The sequence below is a fragment of the Carettochelys insculpta genome, chromosome 3 (genome assembly GCF_033958435.1).
Source record: "Carettochelys insculpta isolate YL-2023 chromosome 3, ASM3395843v1, whole genome shotgun sequence".
In the NCBI taxonomy this organism is placed as follows: Eukaryota; Metazoa; Chordata; order Testudines; family Carettochelyidae; genus Carettochelys; species Carettochelys insculpta.
Window position 1 is genome coordinate 208,703,393 of NC_134139.1, and position 14,232 is coordinate 208,717,624.

The 14,232-nt window shown below is 53.6% G+C and overlaps 1 protein-coding gene across 3 annotated transcripts in view; it reads right to left on the reverse strand.

The window, feature by feature from the left end:
* Positions 1–14,232, reverse strand: part of LOC142010663 (nuclear GTPase SLIP-GC-like) — a 75,032-nt gene that overhangs the window by 21,596 nt on the left and 39,204 nt on the right. For all 3 annotated transcript variants that reach the window (XM_074989070.1, XM_074989071.1, XM_074989072.1), the window contains exons 11-16: positions 13,279–13,384; positions 11,029–11,162; positions 9,699–9,860; positions 5,563–5,717; positions 2,800–2,938; positions 396–504 (exon numbers count right to left, since the gene is read on the reverse strand). In XM_074989070.1, coding sequence (XP_074845171.1) covers positions 396–504; positions 2,800–2,938; positions 5,563–5,717; positions 9,699–9,860; positions 11,029–11,162; positions 13,279–13,384 — 805 coding nt within the window. The remainder of the gene's footprint in view (positions 1–395; positions 505–2,799; positions 2,939–5,562; positions 5,718–9,698; positions 9,861–11,028; positions 11,163–13,278; positions 13,385–14,232) is intronic.

Here is a 14,232-nt window from a genome sequence, read left to right on the forward strand (position 1 = left end):
CACAGTTATTGATGATGATGATGATGATGAACAGAGACACCAATTACCTCATGCATTACAAGGACTGCTTCCCTTCCTTTGAGGTTGGTAGTTCTCTCAGGCAGAACACTTAACATCCATACGCACCACCCCCTCTTCAGTTCTATGTACCTGATTTGTCACTTTTTATTGAAATTTTTTTGGACCTCTGCACTTATAGATGTCAGTCTGTATTGGAAATGTAATTGCTCTGATGAAGTGGGTCTGTCCCACTAAAGCTCATCACTGAATAGATCATTTTGTTAGTATTTAAAATGCTACAGGACTGCTGGTCTGTTTTGTTAGAATACAGCCGAACACGGCCACCTCTCTGTTACTACTACAAAGCACCAGGTTAGCCTGCAGAAGGGCGCTACCTTTGTAGTAAGGCTGAAGGTTACTCTCGATGGACAGCGGAAGGGACTGGTAGATATCCATCTTCTTCCTAAGGATCTCTCTCTCCAGGGTACTCAGGATGATGTTTGTCTGCAAAAACCAATGTAAAGCAGTTGCGATTATTTTTTCCAAACCATCTAAATAAATGGCTTGGAACACTGGAACTGGTCAGAGATCGTGTGTGTTTGTGTGTGTGTGTGTGTTTGTTTATTGGTTAGACCTGGAGTCAAGGTGGCGTATGCAGATGTGGGGATTTTTGAGGCCAGAGTTTAGAAACAAATAGGTGAATTTGAACAGCCGGTGAATTCCACAAACCTTTTCCCAGCTTAAAGGCTTCACAGCACCTGCTGCCTTCTAATGAACTTCAAGCATCATTTCTCCACAGCACATGCACAGAACCCAAGAGCTCTATGCGCTGTCTGAGGAGCTCCTGGTTGGGGGTGCCGACTTTGCGTCTCTGATGGGTTTTCTACCTCTAGTGCAGTAACCAGAGCCCAGAATCTGCCCTGGTGGCTCCAGCTGACTGCAATCAACGGGCAGGTTCTCTAGTTAGCTACAGGGATGAGACCCCAATCTGGTCCATTCTAAGCAGGTTCTATCCCTGGTGCCAGCAACCCGGGTCTGTCGGTGTTACATATGGGATTCCCAGGCGGTTTCAAAGAAGTTGGAATTTTAGCCATGGGAATTCCCAAGAGCTTAGACCTTAACCACATCCTCCACCTAGCAGTGCCATGCTCGGACTGCTCCTGAGCAGAGTCTCTCTCTTCCAGACCTTGGACCACAATCGTTTTCAATTCTTGCTGTTCATTTCAAGCCTGAGGCTTCGCTTGTGTGCACAGAGATTCGATATCTGATAATCAGGTGGACCAGGGGCTTGATCCTTGACCCTTTTCCCATGCAGCACTGGTAACACCAGTGTAAACTGGGGACTGGTCCCGTTCTGTGGGGATATTTCCTGGCTTATACGTTGCCCCAGGGGAAAGGACCTGAGTTCTCACACCCAATTGCTATATCCAGAGACCTCCCTGATCTCAAGGGCTCCCCTTCCACGGCCACCCAGACAAGGTCGGGCCCAGGATTCCATTGGCTTGACCCCAACATTGCCATGGTCACATAGGACAGGGCCCAGGGTGTCCCCACTCTGGGGGGGCTCCCTCCACTTCCCTGACCCACTCATCACTGCATGTAGGTCCAGTGAATACAGTGTAGCAAACAGCATCCACTTTGAAAATCATGTTAAATGGGAATGAATCACTGAATGGCTGAAGGCAAACATGTCAGCCTGCTCTGCAGCAGGGGGACATCCCACACAGCCTCTCTGCAATGTCAAGGCAGCTCAAAGTCTCTTCCCCACCTGTCCCAGCCTCCCGCCCAGGCCCCGGCTGCGCTGCAGGGGGTGCAGCAGCTGAGACGCTCACTTGAGGGGCAGGACCCTTCTTCCTTGCTTCAGCCTCCCTGCTTCTCCATAGGGCAACAATGCCCTTCCAAGTCTGGCCTGCAAGGCCCTTTTGCTGGGCCATCCCCTTGTGCTGGGCCTCTGCCCAGGGTCCCCCATCGCTCTTTCCGCCTGCTCACTGCAACCAGTTCCAGACTGCTCCCACCCCACCTCCAGCTCCCAGGGCTGCTTCTCTGGCTCCAGGGGCTGCTGCTAGGGACTGCTTCTGTGGCTCTTGCTGAGATCAGAGCCACAGCACCACTGCCTTTCATGACCCAGAACTGTCCATTTCAGGATCCGGATCCCCATCAACCCTTCCTCTTCCTTTTGGAACTAGCCCATCAGTGCCCCACCCCCACCCCCTGAAGATTTAGTAAGGGGCCAACAGTCCCCTTACAGGAGGCTTCTGGGGATTTCCCTGGCCCAGGGAATCCCTGGCTGACATCACAGGCTGTCCATACCCTGCTGTCCCAGCCCCCATTGGCACAAGGAGCTTATTGGAGGGGAAAGGGGAGCTGCTGGAGAACCAGCCTCGTGTCTTTGGGAACCATGACTTCCAGCTTCATCCTGGAGAGTGCTCAAAGTTACACCAGCGTCCCACCAGCCCTCGAGTCAAGGCGGTTTTCCTTCCCTCAGATCCTGCATGACACACAGCCCTGGTGCCTCTGATTTTGCTGCTGCAGGGATGCCAGTAAATAAACCCTAAGCATTGTGCGCTGGCAACAACCTACAGCTGCGAGTGTCGCCGGTCAGTGGGGCAGAGTTCTGCCCACAGCTGATCCTGCCCTCCCTGAGAGCCCCCTTCCACCGTTGTCACCTCCCTTTGTTATCTCCCCAACTACCCCCCTCCCGGGCCCAGCCAAACAGAGGGGCTGCAGAGCTGGGTGCCTCTCACCCACAGGCGCTGGCAGCAGGGCAGGGCCCTTGCTCTGACCTTAACCACAACTTACCTCCTGGATGAGGAACTTGAGCTTGAAGTTGTTATTTGTCCATGCATTCTTCTTCCCCACCTCCTGGATCTTCCCCTGGATGGAGTCCTTGAACATCTCCAGGCTGGGCTTCAGTGAGGCTCTGGTGCCCTTTAGGGGCCTACTCAGAGAATGAAATGCATGAATCATTAAAAACCAAATGCAGCTCTACCCCTGCCCTGCCTGCCCATACACATGCTCAAAAGAGCTGAGTGGGGAGGTAGGAGGAAAGACAAAGGTGACCCAAGACCAGCATCTGATGAAGTAAGTCTGTGCTCACGAAAGCTCATGCTCAAAACTTTTCTGTTAGTCTATAAGGTGCCACAGGACCCTTCGTTGCTGTTACAGATCCAGACTAACACGGCTACCCCTCCGATACTCAAAGGCATGTGTATTTCTTCCCTCCCTAATCCCCCGGCTGGCCAGATGCCACACTAAGCCTGGTGTAACATAGAGCAGCCCTTGGGCTGCTCTAATGTATGACATCTCAGCTTGGTCCTGCCATGAGGGCAGGGGACTGGACTCGATGACCTCTTGAAGTCCCTTCCAGTTCTAGTGCTCTGTGATTCCATGACTCTGTGCCCCCTGACACCACCAGGGGCATCGAGCTGAGGAGCACCACCTGAACTCCAGCATTCAAGGAACCTGCATGTAACTGACATGCTGGGGGTCTCTTCTCCTCTGGGAGCTCCACACCAAGTCCCCCTGGCCTGGCCATCTTCCCTTCTGCCTTGCTACTCTCCCACTTTCCAGCACAGACCCAGCGACTAGGAGGAGGGAATATCCCAATATTGCTGTCAAGCCCCTGTAGTTCCCACACCAGCAAAGCCCACGGCAGATCCTCAAAGGGCCCCACTGCCTGGCGCTACAGGCGGAAAGGGTGGGACCAAGGGCAGTCACCCTTTAGCACACCCGGAGCACGGCACTGTCCCCACCAGCCTTCAGAAGCTGGGAGAAGTCTCCTATCATCACACGGTTCCCCATAGGATTTATTTCATAAAAAAAAACGTTAATGGAGTCTCTGTCCGTGTCCAGATCAGATCCAGACCCCAGGCGCAGTCCGGAGGAACCTTCCCCACCCCTGCCCCGCCCTTTTACAGGCTACAGAGGAGAAGGAGGTGTCCCCGCATCTCTCTCCCTGCAGCTGCCCCTGGGCTGGGGGGCTGCCTCTCCCTGCCATGGCAGCTCCAGGGCTGGGCTGGGCTGGGGCTGGGGTGCCCCTTTGCCTGGCTGTAACAGGTCTGGACGAGAGCTGGCTGCCCTGAATGTCTGTGTGGTGCTTTCTAGGTTGCTGCATGGCCATGCGGCCGCACAGATTACAGGGGACCCTGATTAGGGCCCTCTCCTTCCTCAGGCCCACATCCTGTACCTCGGCTCCTGCCGACAGCACAGCCGCCTGCTCTCCAGGCCCGTCTGGTCTTAGCAGGCAGCCCCAGTCACCCAGACCTGCCTCACCGGGACAGTGGTGTGACTCTCCACCCTTCCTCCTGGTGCTTCTGGCTGCAAGACCTCTTGTTAACTCTTGCCCCCTCTGGCGAGCCGTCCTCTGTCCTGTGGGGCCCCAAACGATGGCTCTCTCCACTGACTCTCCCCTCTTCTGGCAGGACTAGCTGCTCCCTCTTGCCCTTCCTCCCTCCGTGACTGCCTGCGCCGCCTTTCTGCGGCCTACAGCTCAACAAACCCACTCCTGAGCTGCGCCCCTCCAGCCACCGGTCTCCTCCTCTGCCTCATTCTTGTGGCCACGTGCTTCCCCTGGGCAGGTTCCTCACCCAGCTGTGGATCTCACAGTTCTCCTACCCAGCTTGCATCCGCCAATCTGGATTGTTCGTGTCAGCCTCCTTTTGCCTTCTCTCCGTCGTCTGCCCAAAGCCCCTGGAAACGTCACCTCTTTCCTGCTTGCACCTCCAACCCTAGAATCTTCTCTTCCTCCAGCTCTGTCTGGTGGGACTTCACACCAGAGCTGACGCATGGAGGGGTTAACAGGCAGTCAAGTTGTTCCCCTCCCACACTACTCAATTTGCTGCTTGGCGCGTGCCCTCACGCTCTTAGAGGCTGAGCGTGTGCCGTGGTAGTGCTAAGGCTGGCTGCTCCCTCGGCCCCCGCGCCAGCCGGCCTGGGTCGTCTCTGCTTCATACACGTGAAACTCTTTTCAGATACACACTCCAGGTTGATGTACACCCCCCAGCTCCCACACCCAGCCTCTCCTTGTCTGTGCTATTCCTTCACTCATCACCTCTGTAGCTCTTAGAGCCTTCCTGCCTCGCTTCCTGCCGGGGGAACACAAACCCACAAACCCCACCCCCTCCCTCTCCCCCAAACTCCCACCCTAACCCCGCGTTTTCAGCTCTCTGTGCGAGCTCCTGTGCCTGGCTCTGCTAGGATCGAAGGCACTGCCGTGCACCCAGCACGCTGCCCCCTGCCCACCTCTGCAGACTGGACTGAACACCCACAAACCAGGGCCAAGCTGCTCCTTCCTGGGGTATTTATTTCCCCGGGGTCTCTGAAAACACATGTGGCCCTGCCAAGGCTGCTGGGTAGCAGCATGGAGGCGTCAGCTGTCCTGCAGCTCCAGTTCTGCTCCCCGCAGAACCTCACATCACGCTGCAGCTGGGGGGGTGGGTGGAGAGGGCTCCAGCAGAGTGGGTCGCCCAGGAGGGTGGAGAATAGGGACATGGGGCCCATAGCCCAGAGAGCCCCGCCAAAGGGGGCTCGGCATCTCTGCAGCCTCGGCAGGGCTCCGCTCACCGGAATATGATGCAGAACATGGGGTCGATGTTGTTGTAGATGGGCTGAGCGAGGGTGCTGTTGACGTCTATGCGAGTGAAGGTCCGGGACGCGTACACACCATTCTTCTGGCACACAGCTTTCAGGGTCTTGTGGAAGCCCTGGTTGGTGCTTCGCTGGATAAGGGGAAATGCAGCTGGAATGAGGCGAGTCTGGCACGCGCTGCTTAACATTTGTATTACAGTTCATAGAAGCCCAGGGCTGGAAGGGACCTCAGGAGGTCATTGAGTGCAGCCCCCTGCCCAAAGCAGGAACAACCCCAACTAAATCATCCCAGCCTGGACCTTGTAAGCCAGGACTTAAAAACCTCTAGGGATGGAGATTCCACCTCCTCGCTAGGTAACACATTCCAGTGCTTCACCACCCTCCTGGGGAAATAGTTTTTCCCAATATCCATCCTACACCTCCTGCTCTGTAACTTCAGACCATTGCTCCTTGTTCTGCCATCTGCCACCACTGAGAACAGCCTCTCCCCATCCTCTTTAGAGCTCCCCTTCAGGTAGTCAAAGGCTGCTATCAAATCCCTCCTTTGGCTGGGCCCACAGAGCCCAGCTGTGGCCTTGCTGTGCTGGGAGCTGTACATACAGATGTACACCGGAGCTGGAAGGTGTAATTTCCTGCTCCAGAGACATATCCCCACTCAGTCTCATCTGGCCGAGTCCCTGGTATGTACTTGGGGCAGCTACGCACCTCCAACACCATTGCTACCCCTCTGGCTGTAGTGCACAAACTTGGTCAGAGCTAGCGTGCGTATGGCTGCTCGGGCTGGGAGTTAAACCCTGGCTGCAGCTGAGATGCGTCCATAACTAGAGACAGGCTCTGCCCTGAAGCGCTAACATGCCCCACGTGCTTTACCCTGTAGCATTTGACTTTGTCCTTCCAGCAGAGACGAGAGAAGCAGCCGAGAGAGCCGGGCACCGCCACTGGCTGCTCTGTGTCTTTGCACATGGATGTGCAGACAATGGGGCAGGCAAACTCAGAAAAACCCAGAAACTTGCAGAAGGGGGCCCGGCTGATCCTGGCAGCAGTTTCTGAGGCTGTGTAGGAAGCCTGCGTGGTGAGAACCTATTTCGCTGGTCATGCGCAAGTCACCCCGGAGAGCTGAGCCAACTGGGGAGTGCGGGGAGGGGACGGTTCTAAGGAGAGGAACTAAAAACAGCCCTGTGGGCTCAGCAGCTGACCAGAACAGGGCCAAGAACGGGGGTTGCGGGGAGGGCTGGGTCCCAATCCTGGCACCATCCCGAGTCAGTGGTCCCTCCAAGTGCTCTTCACCCCGAGCGGATTGAATTTGGGTGTGTGCGCTAAAGTGGAGGGGACGTGCGACACGGAGGGGACGTGCAATACATCACCTTCATATTGGTGCACATACCAAAATCCATGTGCAGGGGACAGTGGGTTGGGAGTATGAGAGGAGGCTCAGACATGGGACAGAGGGAGGGTGTAAGGGCTCCGGTGAGGGGTGCAAGCTATGGGGCGGGGCTGGGTTTGGGGTGAAGGAGAGAGGGCTCCCCCAGCACCCTCCTCGAAGCATCACCGGGGTTGCGGGGAGAACAGCATGTCTTCCCCCCTCCAGCAGCTCTGGGGCCAGGGCAAAGCCAGGGGTGGGCTGCCCCAACATTGGGACCGGGATTGGGGCTGTGCCACGCTCTGGCAGGATCAGGGCTGGGCCACCCAGGCCACCCTACCTGTGTCGGGGCAGACTGAAGCCAGGGCCAGGTGGCCCCAGCTGTGTCCAATAGGAGGGCAGTCTGGGAGGGAGTGGGTCAGCCCTCCTCTAGGTGCTGCAGCTTCCCATCCTGCATGGCCTCCTGGAGCGCATGGGCAGGGCTAAATAGGTAGTTTCACAACCACCACTGAGCCCTGGGTACAGCTTGGCGCTGTCTCTTGGAGGTGTTAAAGGCCAGGCTTGTGCAGCCCTGGCTGGGGTGAGTTAGTTGGGGTTGATCCCCCAACTTTGAGCAGTGGGTTGGACTCGATGACCAACGGAACGGCCAATGAGGGGAGAGACACTGACCCTTGTTCTCTGTCAGGTGTTATAAACATAGATTCTAAGAAAAATCCCTCCTCTCTGGACTGTTTGGATGCTTGCAGGGACGTGACCAGTTGCAAAGCAGAGCTCCCCAGAGACAGGCTGGGTGCCCTGAAAAGACTTCAGGGAAACTGGCAGGGTTACTATCATGGCCACAATCTGTAATTACAAATTTTGACTCACCTGTATATAAATTTCCCATTTTCTAACCTCTCATTTCCTTTTATTCATTAACAAGCCTTTAAAAACAACAAGGATTGCTGGGGCGCCTGAAAACTGACCGATTTACTTGGGCATAAGCTTCTGTGGGCAAAAGCCCACTTCGTCAGTTGCAATTTTCCACTCCAGTTAGTTTATGCCCAAATAAGTCTGTTAGTCTTTAAGCTACTCCTGGATGCCTCCTTGGTTTTGCAGATACAGACTAACACAGTGATCCCGCTGATAAAATAAACCTTTAGCTAGTAACTACAGCCTTGGTTACAGCTCTCTTTGACAGAAGAGTTTGTCTTCGATGAGGCTACCACCTCTCAAGAAGAAGGTAAACTCCAGGATAGAAAAATTCCTTTGGTTGCTGTAGCAAGTGTATATGCCACAGCAACACAGCTCAAGATGAGCAGCATCTTGCTCAGAAAATCATGCCACTGGGTTTTAGCTGATTACTTGGGGGCAGAAGGTACTATCAGCTGAGTGCCCGTGGCAGAATGGAGGCCTAAATTATTTGGAGCTGGATTCTAGCATCCACACTCAGGGAGGCCGTCAGAGAATGCACCATGTCCATGCCCATAATCTTTGTACAAAATATGTCTCGTGAGTTATCATTTGAAAACTTGTAATTTGCTGGCCATTATTGTCCTCATGGAATAAATGTGGCAACAATGGGAAGTTATAAGTCGACTGTATGGAGTTCTCAATGCAAGCTCCAAACTGAGGCTGGCCCAGAGGCCTGTCTCAAAGAAAGGAACAGGTGCTCTGCTCCCTTTGCATTTAAACAGGAAAGGAGTCATCAAGCAGGAAGGAATGCAAAAAAAGCTCCAACAAGTGAGGAAAAAGCAGCAGGGAACATTCTTCCTTTTAGATTCCTGAATCTCCACTGGAGCTGTTTTCCAAAAGGGGGACTGGCACTCTCAAAAGGAATGGCTGGCACCCCACGAGACCCCTCTTTTTTCAGTCTGGCCATTGAGTCACTGCATTAAAAGGGACAAAGGAATCAGCCGCTGAACTGGAGAAGGGATTCTGACCAAAGCAGTGGGGTCGATGGGAACTTTGCTTACACCTGGTAAAGTTTGCTAAGCTGGGCACTGGGAGTATCTGAATTTTATTTCCTGGTAACCATTTCTGACTTTTATGCCTAATTACTTCTTCCTTAAAACAGCCCTCAGTGACAGGTAATCAACTGCTTTTATTCTTTTACCTAATGCAGGGTGTTTAAACTGAAGTGTTGGGGAAACTCCACTGTGGGGGAACCAGCTGTGCACATTATGCACATTATTTCTTTGAGCGAGTTTCTATTGACCCAGAGAGGGCTGGAGAGAACACAACGTAGATTCCGCTCCCCCGCCCCCCGAAATGCAGGCCTGGGAGTGCGTTGGGGTCACCCTGCAGTATAACTAAGGCTGGTAAAAGCCAAGGGGTGGCTGTCTGGCTGCTGCTCACAGACACCGCTGGGCTGAGATGCGTGCAGGCGGCTGGTTGTGAGCAGTCCAGACTGGAAACTACAGCAGCAAAGCAGAGCAAAGGTCACAGGGCAGAGATGACACAGCTACGCATTGGTCTGGCGAGTACCCTGGCGTGTCACTTGTCGCACTCTGCTCCCAAGTATAAGTGGCTGCCCCAGGAGAATGAGAGCATTGGCCTCTATTCCATGACAAGCAGCTCTCCTGTGCAGCCTTTTATCTGGAACCTTTAATAAACCTTAATGACGCCTCCCAACACCCAGTAACGCTCGGCCCTCGCGATCTCAAAGCACACCTCATAAGTTAACAAACACCAGGGAAGCGAAGGTGGAGGCAGCTGTTGGCCAGAGCATGAAAGCTGCCCATGAGGGCTATGTCAAGAGCCCGTTACTTACTGTAAGGAGAAGAGAGAACGCTTTTTCGTGAGATAATTTTGCTTGCTTCACACCATCGTTAAACGGCTGCTCCAGCTGGGCAAAACATTTCTCAATCTCCATCCCCAAAGCCTTGACCCCGGCCTCCACAAAGCTTTCCAAACCGCACTGCTGATATTGATCCTGCAACAGCAGAAGGGCACAGGACACGTCACTGCGCAGCTGGCACTGGAGGCAGCATACAGGAGCATGCCAAACAATGTGCCCTCTGATCTTTTCCATGTACGTTGAGGACTTTTTCTGTGCACGTGTGGAATAATTTAATTTGCATGGAGGCCTGTGTGAATGTGCACCACCGGCAGGAACAAACCCTTAGTTGCAGGCGCTCTCCTAATGAGCTGGGTGGCATCCGAAGCTCTCCTGATGGCCATACGAGTTTCCTGCACTTGCAGGGAACTCTGATGCCACCATTTCTTCTTGCTACAAATGCAGCATTGGCCTGGGTTTAATTCACACCTGCCTGGATGGCGTCTCAGGAACACACTGTGCTGGCAGAGGTGGTGTCACCAGTCCAGACAGTGGTGCCCTGAGTCACTTCTGAACCAAAGCCCTAGTGTGTGGCATGACACTGGAGGCTGAGGGAAGGAGAGAGGGCAGTGACAGCTGGGCACTGGATATGTCAATAAATGCTGTAGTGATTTCGGTATCTTTTGTCTCCTTTCACTGCATTACCAAGCCCCAAGGGGTGCAAGAATGTGGTTTTGTCCTCCAGTGATATGGTTCCAGAGAGTGCAGTTGGGAAGGAGTGTGCGGTGTGACATCATCAATAAGCTTAACCAGCCAATGAGAGCATGGCCTTGGAAATTGTGGGTGTGCCTACAGGGAGGAAGAGAGTGCGGTTCATCTCTTATGCAGCTTCACTGAAGACGCCCAGGGTGTACTCTATCGTGTAGAAAAGGCACAGGGGTTGCTATCACCTCATCCTCTAGGTCTGCCCTGGGGACAGAATTCAGATCTTCCTGCATCACTAAAAATCAGCCCTTTCCCAACTCTGACCTACGGAACCAACCTCAGGAGCAGTCAGCAGTATGAGGTCTAAGCCACACCTTTGAGAAGCTACAGCTCCATCCAGCAGGGGGCAGAGCTCTATTTACACTCCAGCCAGCTCGCTGCTAGGTTTGCACTTTTTCCTCCTCGGAACTGTGAAGCGAGCGGCTTGGTTCAAAGAACCGGGGACGGAACGGGGAGAAGGCAGAGGACCTGCTGCAGCGGGGAGAGGGGAATATTCACGGCATTGTTACCACGCCCGCAGAGAGGCAGCCCATAGCATCCAAAGCTGAGCCCGTCATACCACCATGTCTCGTGGGGAGTTGAAATTCTCAGCCAGCAGCACAATGCCGAGAGCCTCTGTCACATAATCCATTAGCAGCTGCTTCCTCTCCTTCAGGTAGATACTCCTGATGTACTCTCTCAGCTTGGGGATCTCTGGAATAGCACAGACAGGCAGAGTTAGGCTTGGGCCACACCTGAGATGAGCTAGACATGTGGTAAGGACAACCAAGCTACCACGTCTCACGCCAAGCCAAGCCACGCCACGCTGCCGCATCTTGAAGGGATGGGTTTACAGCGGCAATAGAAACCCACTAGCGGTGCTGCAGCGAGTGTCTCGACAGATGTACCCCTGCGGCAGTAGCGCTTGCAGTACAGAAATAGCCATGGAAAAGTGGGAGGAGACACACCTCCCACAGACTGTCCCGCAGGAGGAACGTTGCTCTGGTAGAGCTTCAGCCTGCAGTTACAACCAACAAAGACTCTAGTCCTCCCAGTTGTGGAGAATATCTTGAACACCGGGGCAGTGTTGTCTGCCAGAGTCTGCGCAGAGCCTGAACCAATTGCTCTGGGGACTGCGGGGGGAACTGCCCTGTGCATTGCAGCTGGGTGTTAACTCCGAGGCCCACCACTTTGGGGGTTCCCGCAGCTCCATCCCAGCAGAGGGGAAGAGGGTGGTGGGCTCGGCCCCAGCCAGGCAGAGACGCTACAGGTAGCAGGGACTCCTGCTTACACCTATGCTCCTCCCAAGGGAAGGGAGAGGAAGCTGCCGTTCCTGGTGGGACGGAGTCGGCCTTGTTGACTATTAGGACGAAGGGCCTAATACGAAGGAAGGGGCCATTGCTAAGGGAACCAACCGTGTTGCAAGATTTAAGAATAAGATGTAACAGTGTTAAGTTGTGTTAAGCGTCATTAATAGCATCCTACCAAATTCATGGCCACAAAAATGTGTCACAGGCCGGGAATTCGGGTCGCCCTCCATGAAATTGGATCTTTTCTGTGCTTTTAACCTCTACTACACAGAATTCATGGGGGGTAGGGGCGTTTCTCAAACTGGGGTCCTTGACCTTTGTGCACCAAGGCATATGTGGATGTGAGGTACCAGCAGAAATATATACTGCTGGCTGGGGGTGACTGGGGGTGACCTGCTAATTAACTTGGTGGCACCTGAATCTCTCCTGGGCAGCTGCCAAGCCCTCAGCTCACTGGCAACACCAGCCGCCACCCTTACTTGTGTGCTGCCTTCAGAGCTGGGTGGTCAGAGAGCAGCGGCTGCTGACTAAGAACCCAGCTCTGCATGCAGCAGCCCAGATATAAGTGTGGTAAAACAGCTGGGCCAGCAGCAGCCACTCCCCAGCTGCCCAGCTGTGAAGCCAGTGCTGTCTCCAGCAGCAACACAGAAGGAAGAATAGCAGTACCACAACAGCTTACCCCTCAAAATATCTTGTGACCTGCCCCCCATGTCCTCACAAGCCCAGTTCTTTCAGTCTTCCCTCATAGCTCATGTTCTCTAGAACTTATCATTCTTGTTGCTCTTCTCTGGACCTTCTCTAATTTCTCCACATTGTTCGTGAAATGTGGGGCCCAGAACTGGACACAATACTCCAAGTGAGGCCTAATGAACGCTGAGTAGAGCAGAAGAATGATTGCCCCATCTTGCTCACTACACTCCTGTTAATGCTTCCCAGAATCAGGTTTGCTTTTTTTGCAACAGCATCACACTGACGACTCATATTTAGCTTATGGTCCACTATGACCCTAAATGCCCCTCTGCAGTACTCCTTCCTAGTCAGTCACTTCCCATTCTGTATGTATGAAGCTGGTTATTCCTTCCTAGGTGGAGAACTATAACCATGAAGTTGACCAAAATGGTTCACAGTTTTGTAGGGCCCTAGTTATTAAGACTGGGAAACTTAGATACATAAAAATAAATACATAATACATGGCTCATTACACGCTGCCCACAGCTATCTCGACTCTTTGACTAACTGGCTGGCCACCCCTGGACTAGGAAAGCACAATGTCCCAGCCCTCAGAGCTGTGAATCTCTGGGCACAGAGGAACCCTCCTGCCACTATCACTCCAGCTGTGGGGTGGGTTACCGTGGGGAGGTAGCCAGATTCTCTCCCCAACCCTTCTCTGTGTCATGATGTGCTTAGAGGTCAGGGTTACTTCTGTTTGCCCCTCAGGTGCCGCTACCCGTCAGAGACGTAGGCAGCAGAGGCGGAGTGGGGCATTAGCAATGCACGTTGAAAGAAGGTTGGCGTGGTACCTGTTTCTTCCTTGGTGAGATGCGTCTCCTCCCAGTATTCTTTGGCGCTGACAGTGTAAACCAGCTCAGTCTTGTGCAGAACTTGGGAGTCGCTCGGCAGTCGTCTCTGAGAAAGCCACACGCACACAGAGAGGATAAGATGGGGGCGGGGGGGTGGTTATTGAAGCAGCTTCCTAAAAGTCCGATTGTTGTTGCACAGTTCCACCACAGTCAGTGGTGCCCCAAGCGTTGACTCAATCAGCTCTGCCTCCCCAACCTGCCTGGGTCATAGCAGGATCCAGTTCTGAACTGTGCTGCCTCCCTCCCCATCTCCAGCAGCACACGCCCTGTCTGTTCACAGTCTCACCCCTGGTCACACATGAGCCTCTTCCTCTGTAGCTTCTGCCACTAGGCACAGCCTCCAGAGCCCCTCTATCTCATCAGTCTCTAGCTCAGCTCCCTCCCTCTCTGAGGCCTCCTCTCCTCTCTGCATTGCTGGGTTTAAGGGATGCTGCAGACCAACACAGACACGCATACCGGGAAGGGAGCTGGGACTAGTGGTCAGTTCCTCTGCATTGTAGCCTGCATCTCCAGTTCCTCATTCTGTAGCACTATGGAGTGACTAGATACGGGTTGTCAATTTGTAACTGAGCAAATACCAGACCAAGGTTCGTCTTTATCTGTTCATTGACTGCAGTGCCTGGATCCCTGATCTGTGACTCAGCATCAAACCACGGAGGAGCGTCTGCTCCAAACTCAGGCTATTAACACTTGTGCTAAAGGAGAACTCCTGCGAGCAGCAGAAGTAGTAGGACTCTTATCTTTTATGAGACGCCTACAAACTATTCTCATACGCACACAGCCAATACATCCAAAAATACAGACAATGGAAACTAAAGAAATATTCCAAAGGAAATCCCTTAGCCCCATACAATGGAGCAGGGCATTACCAGGGAGGGGTACTGTAGGGGAATG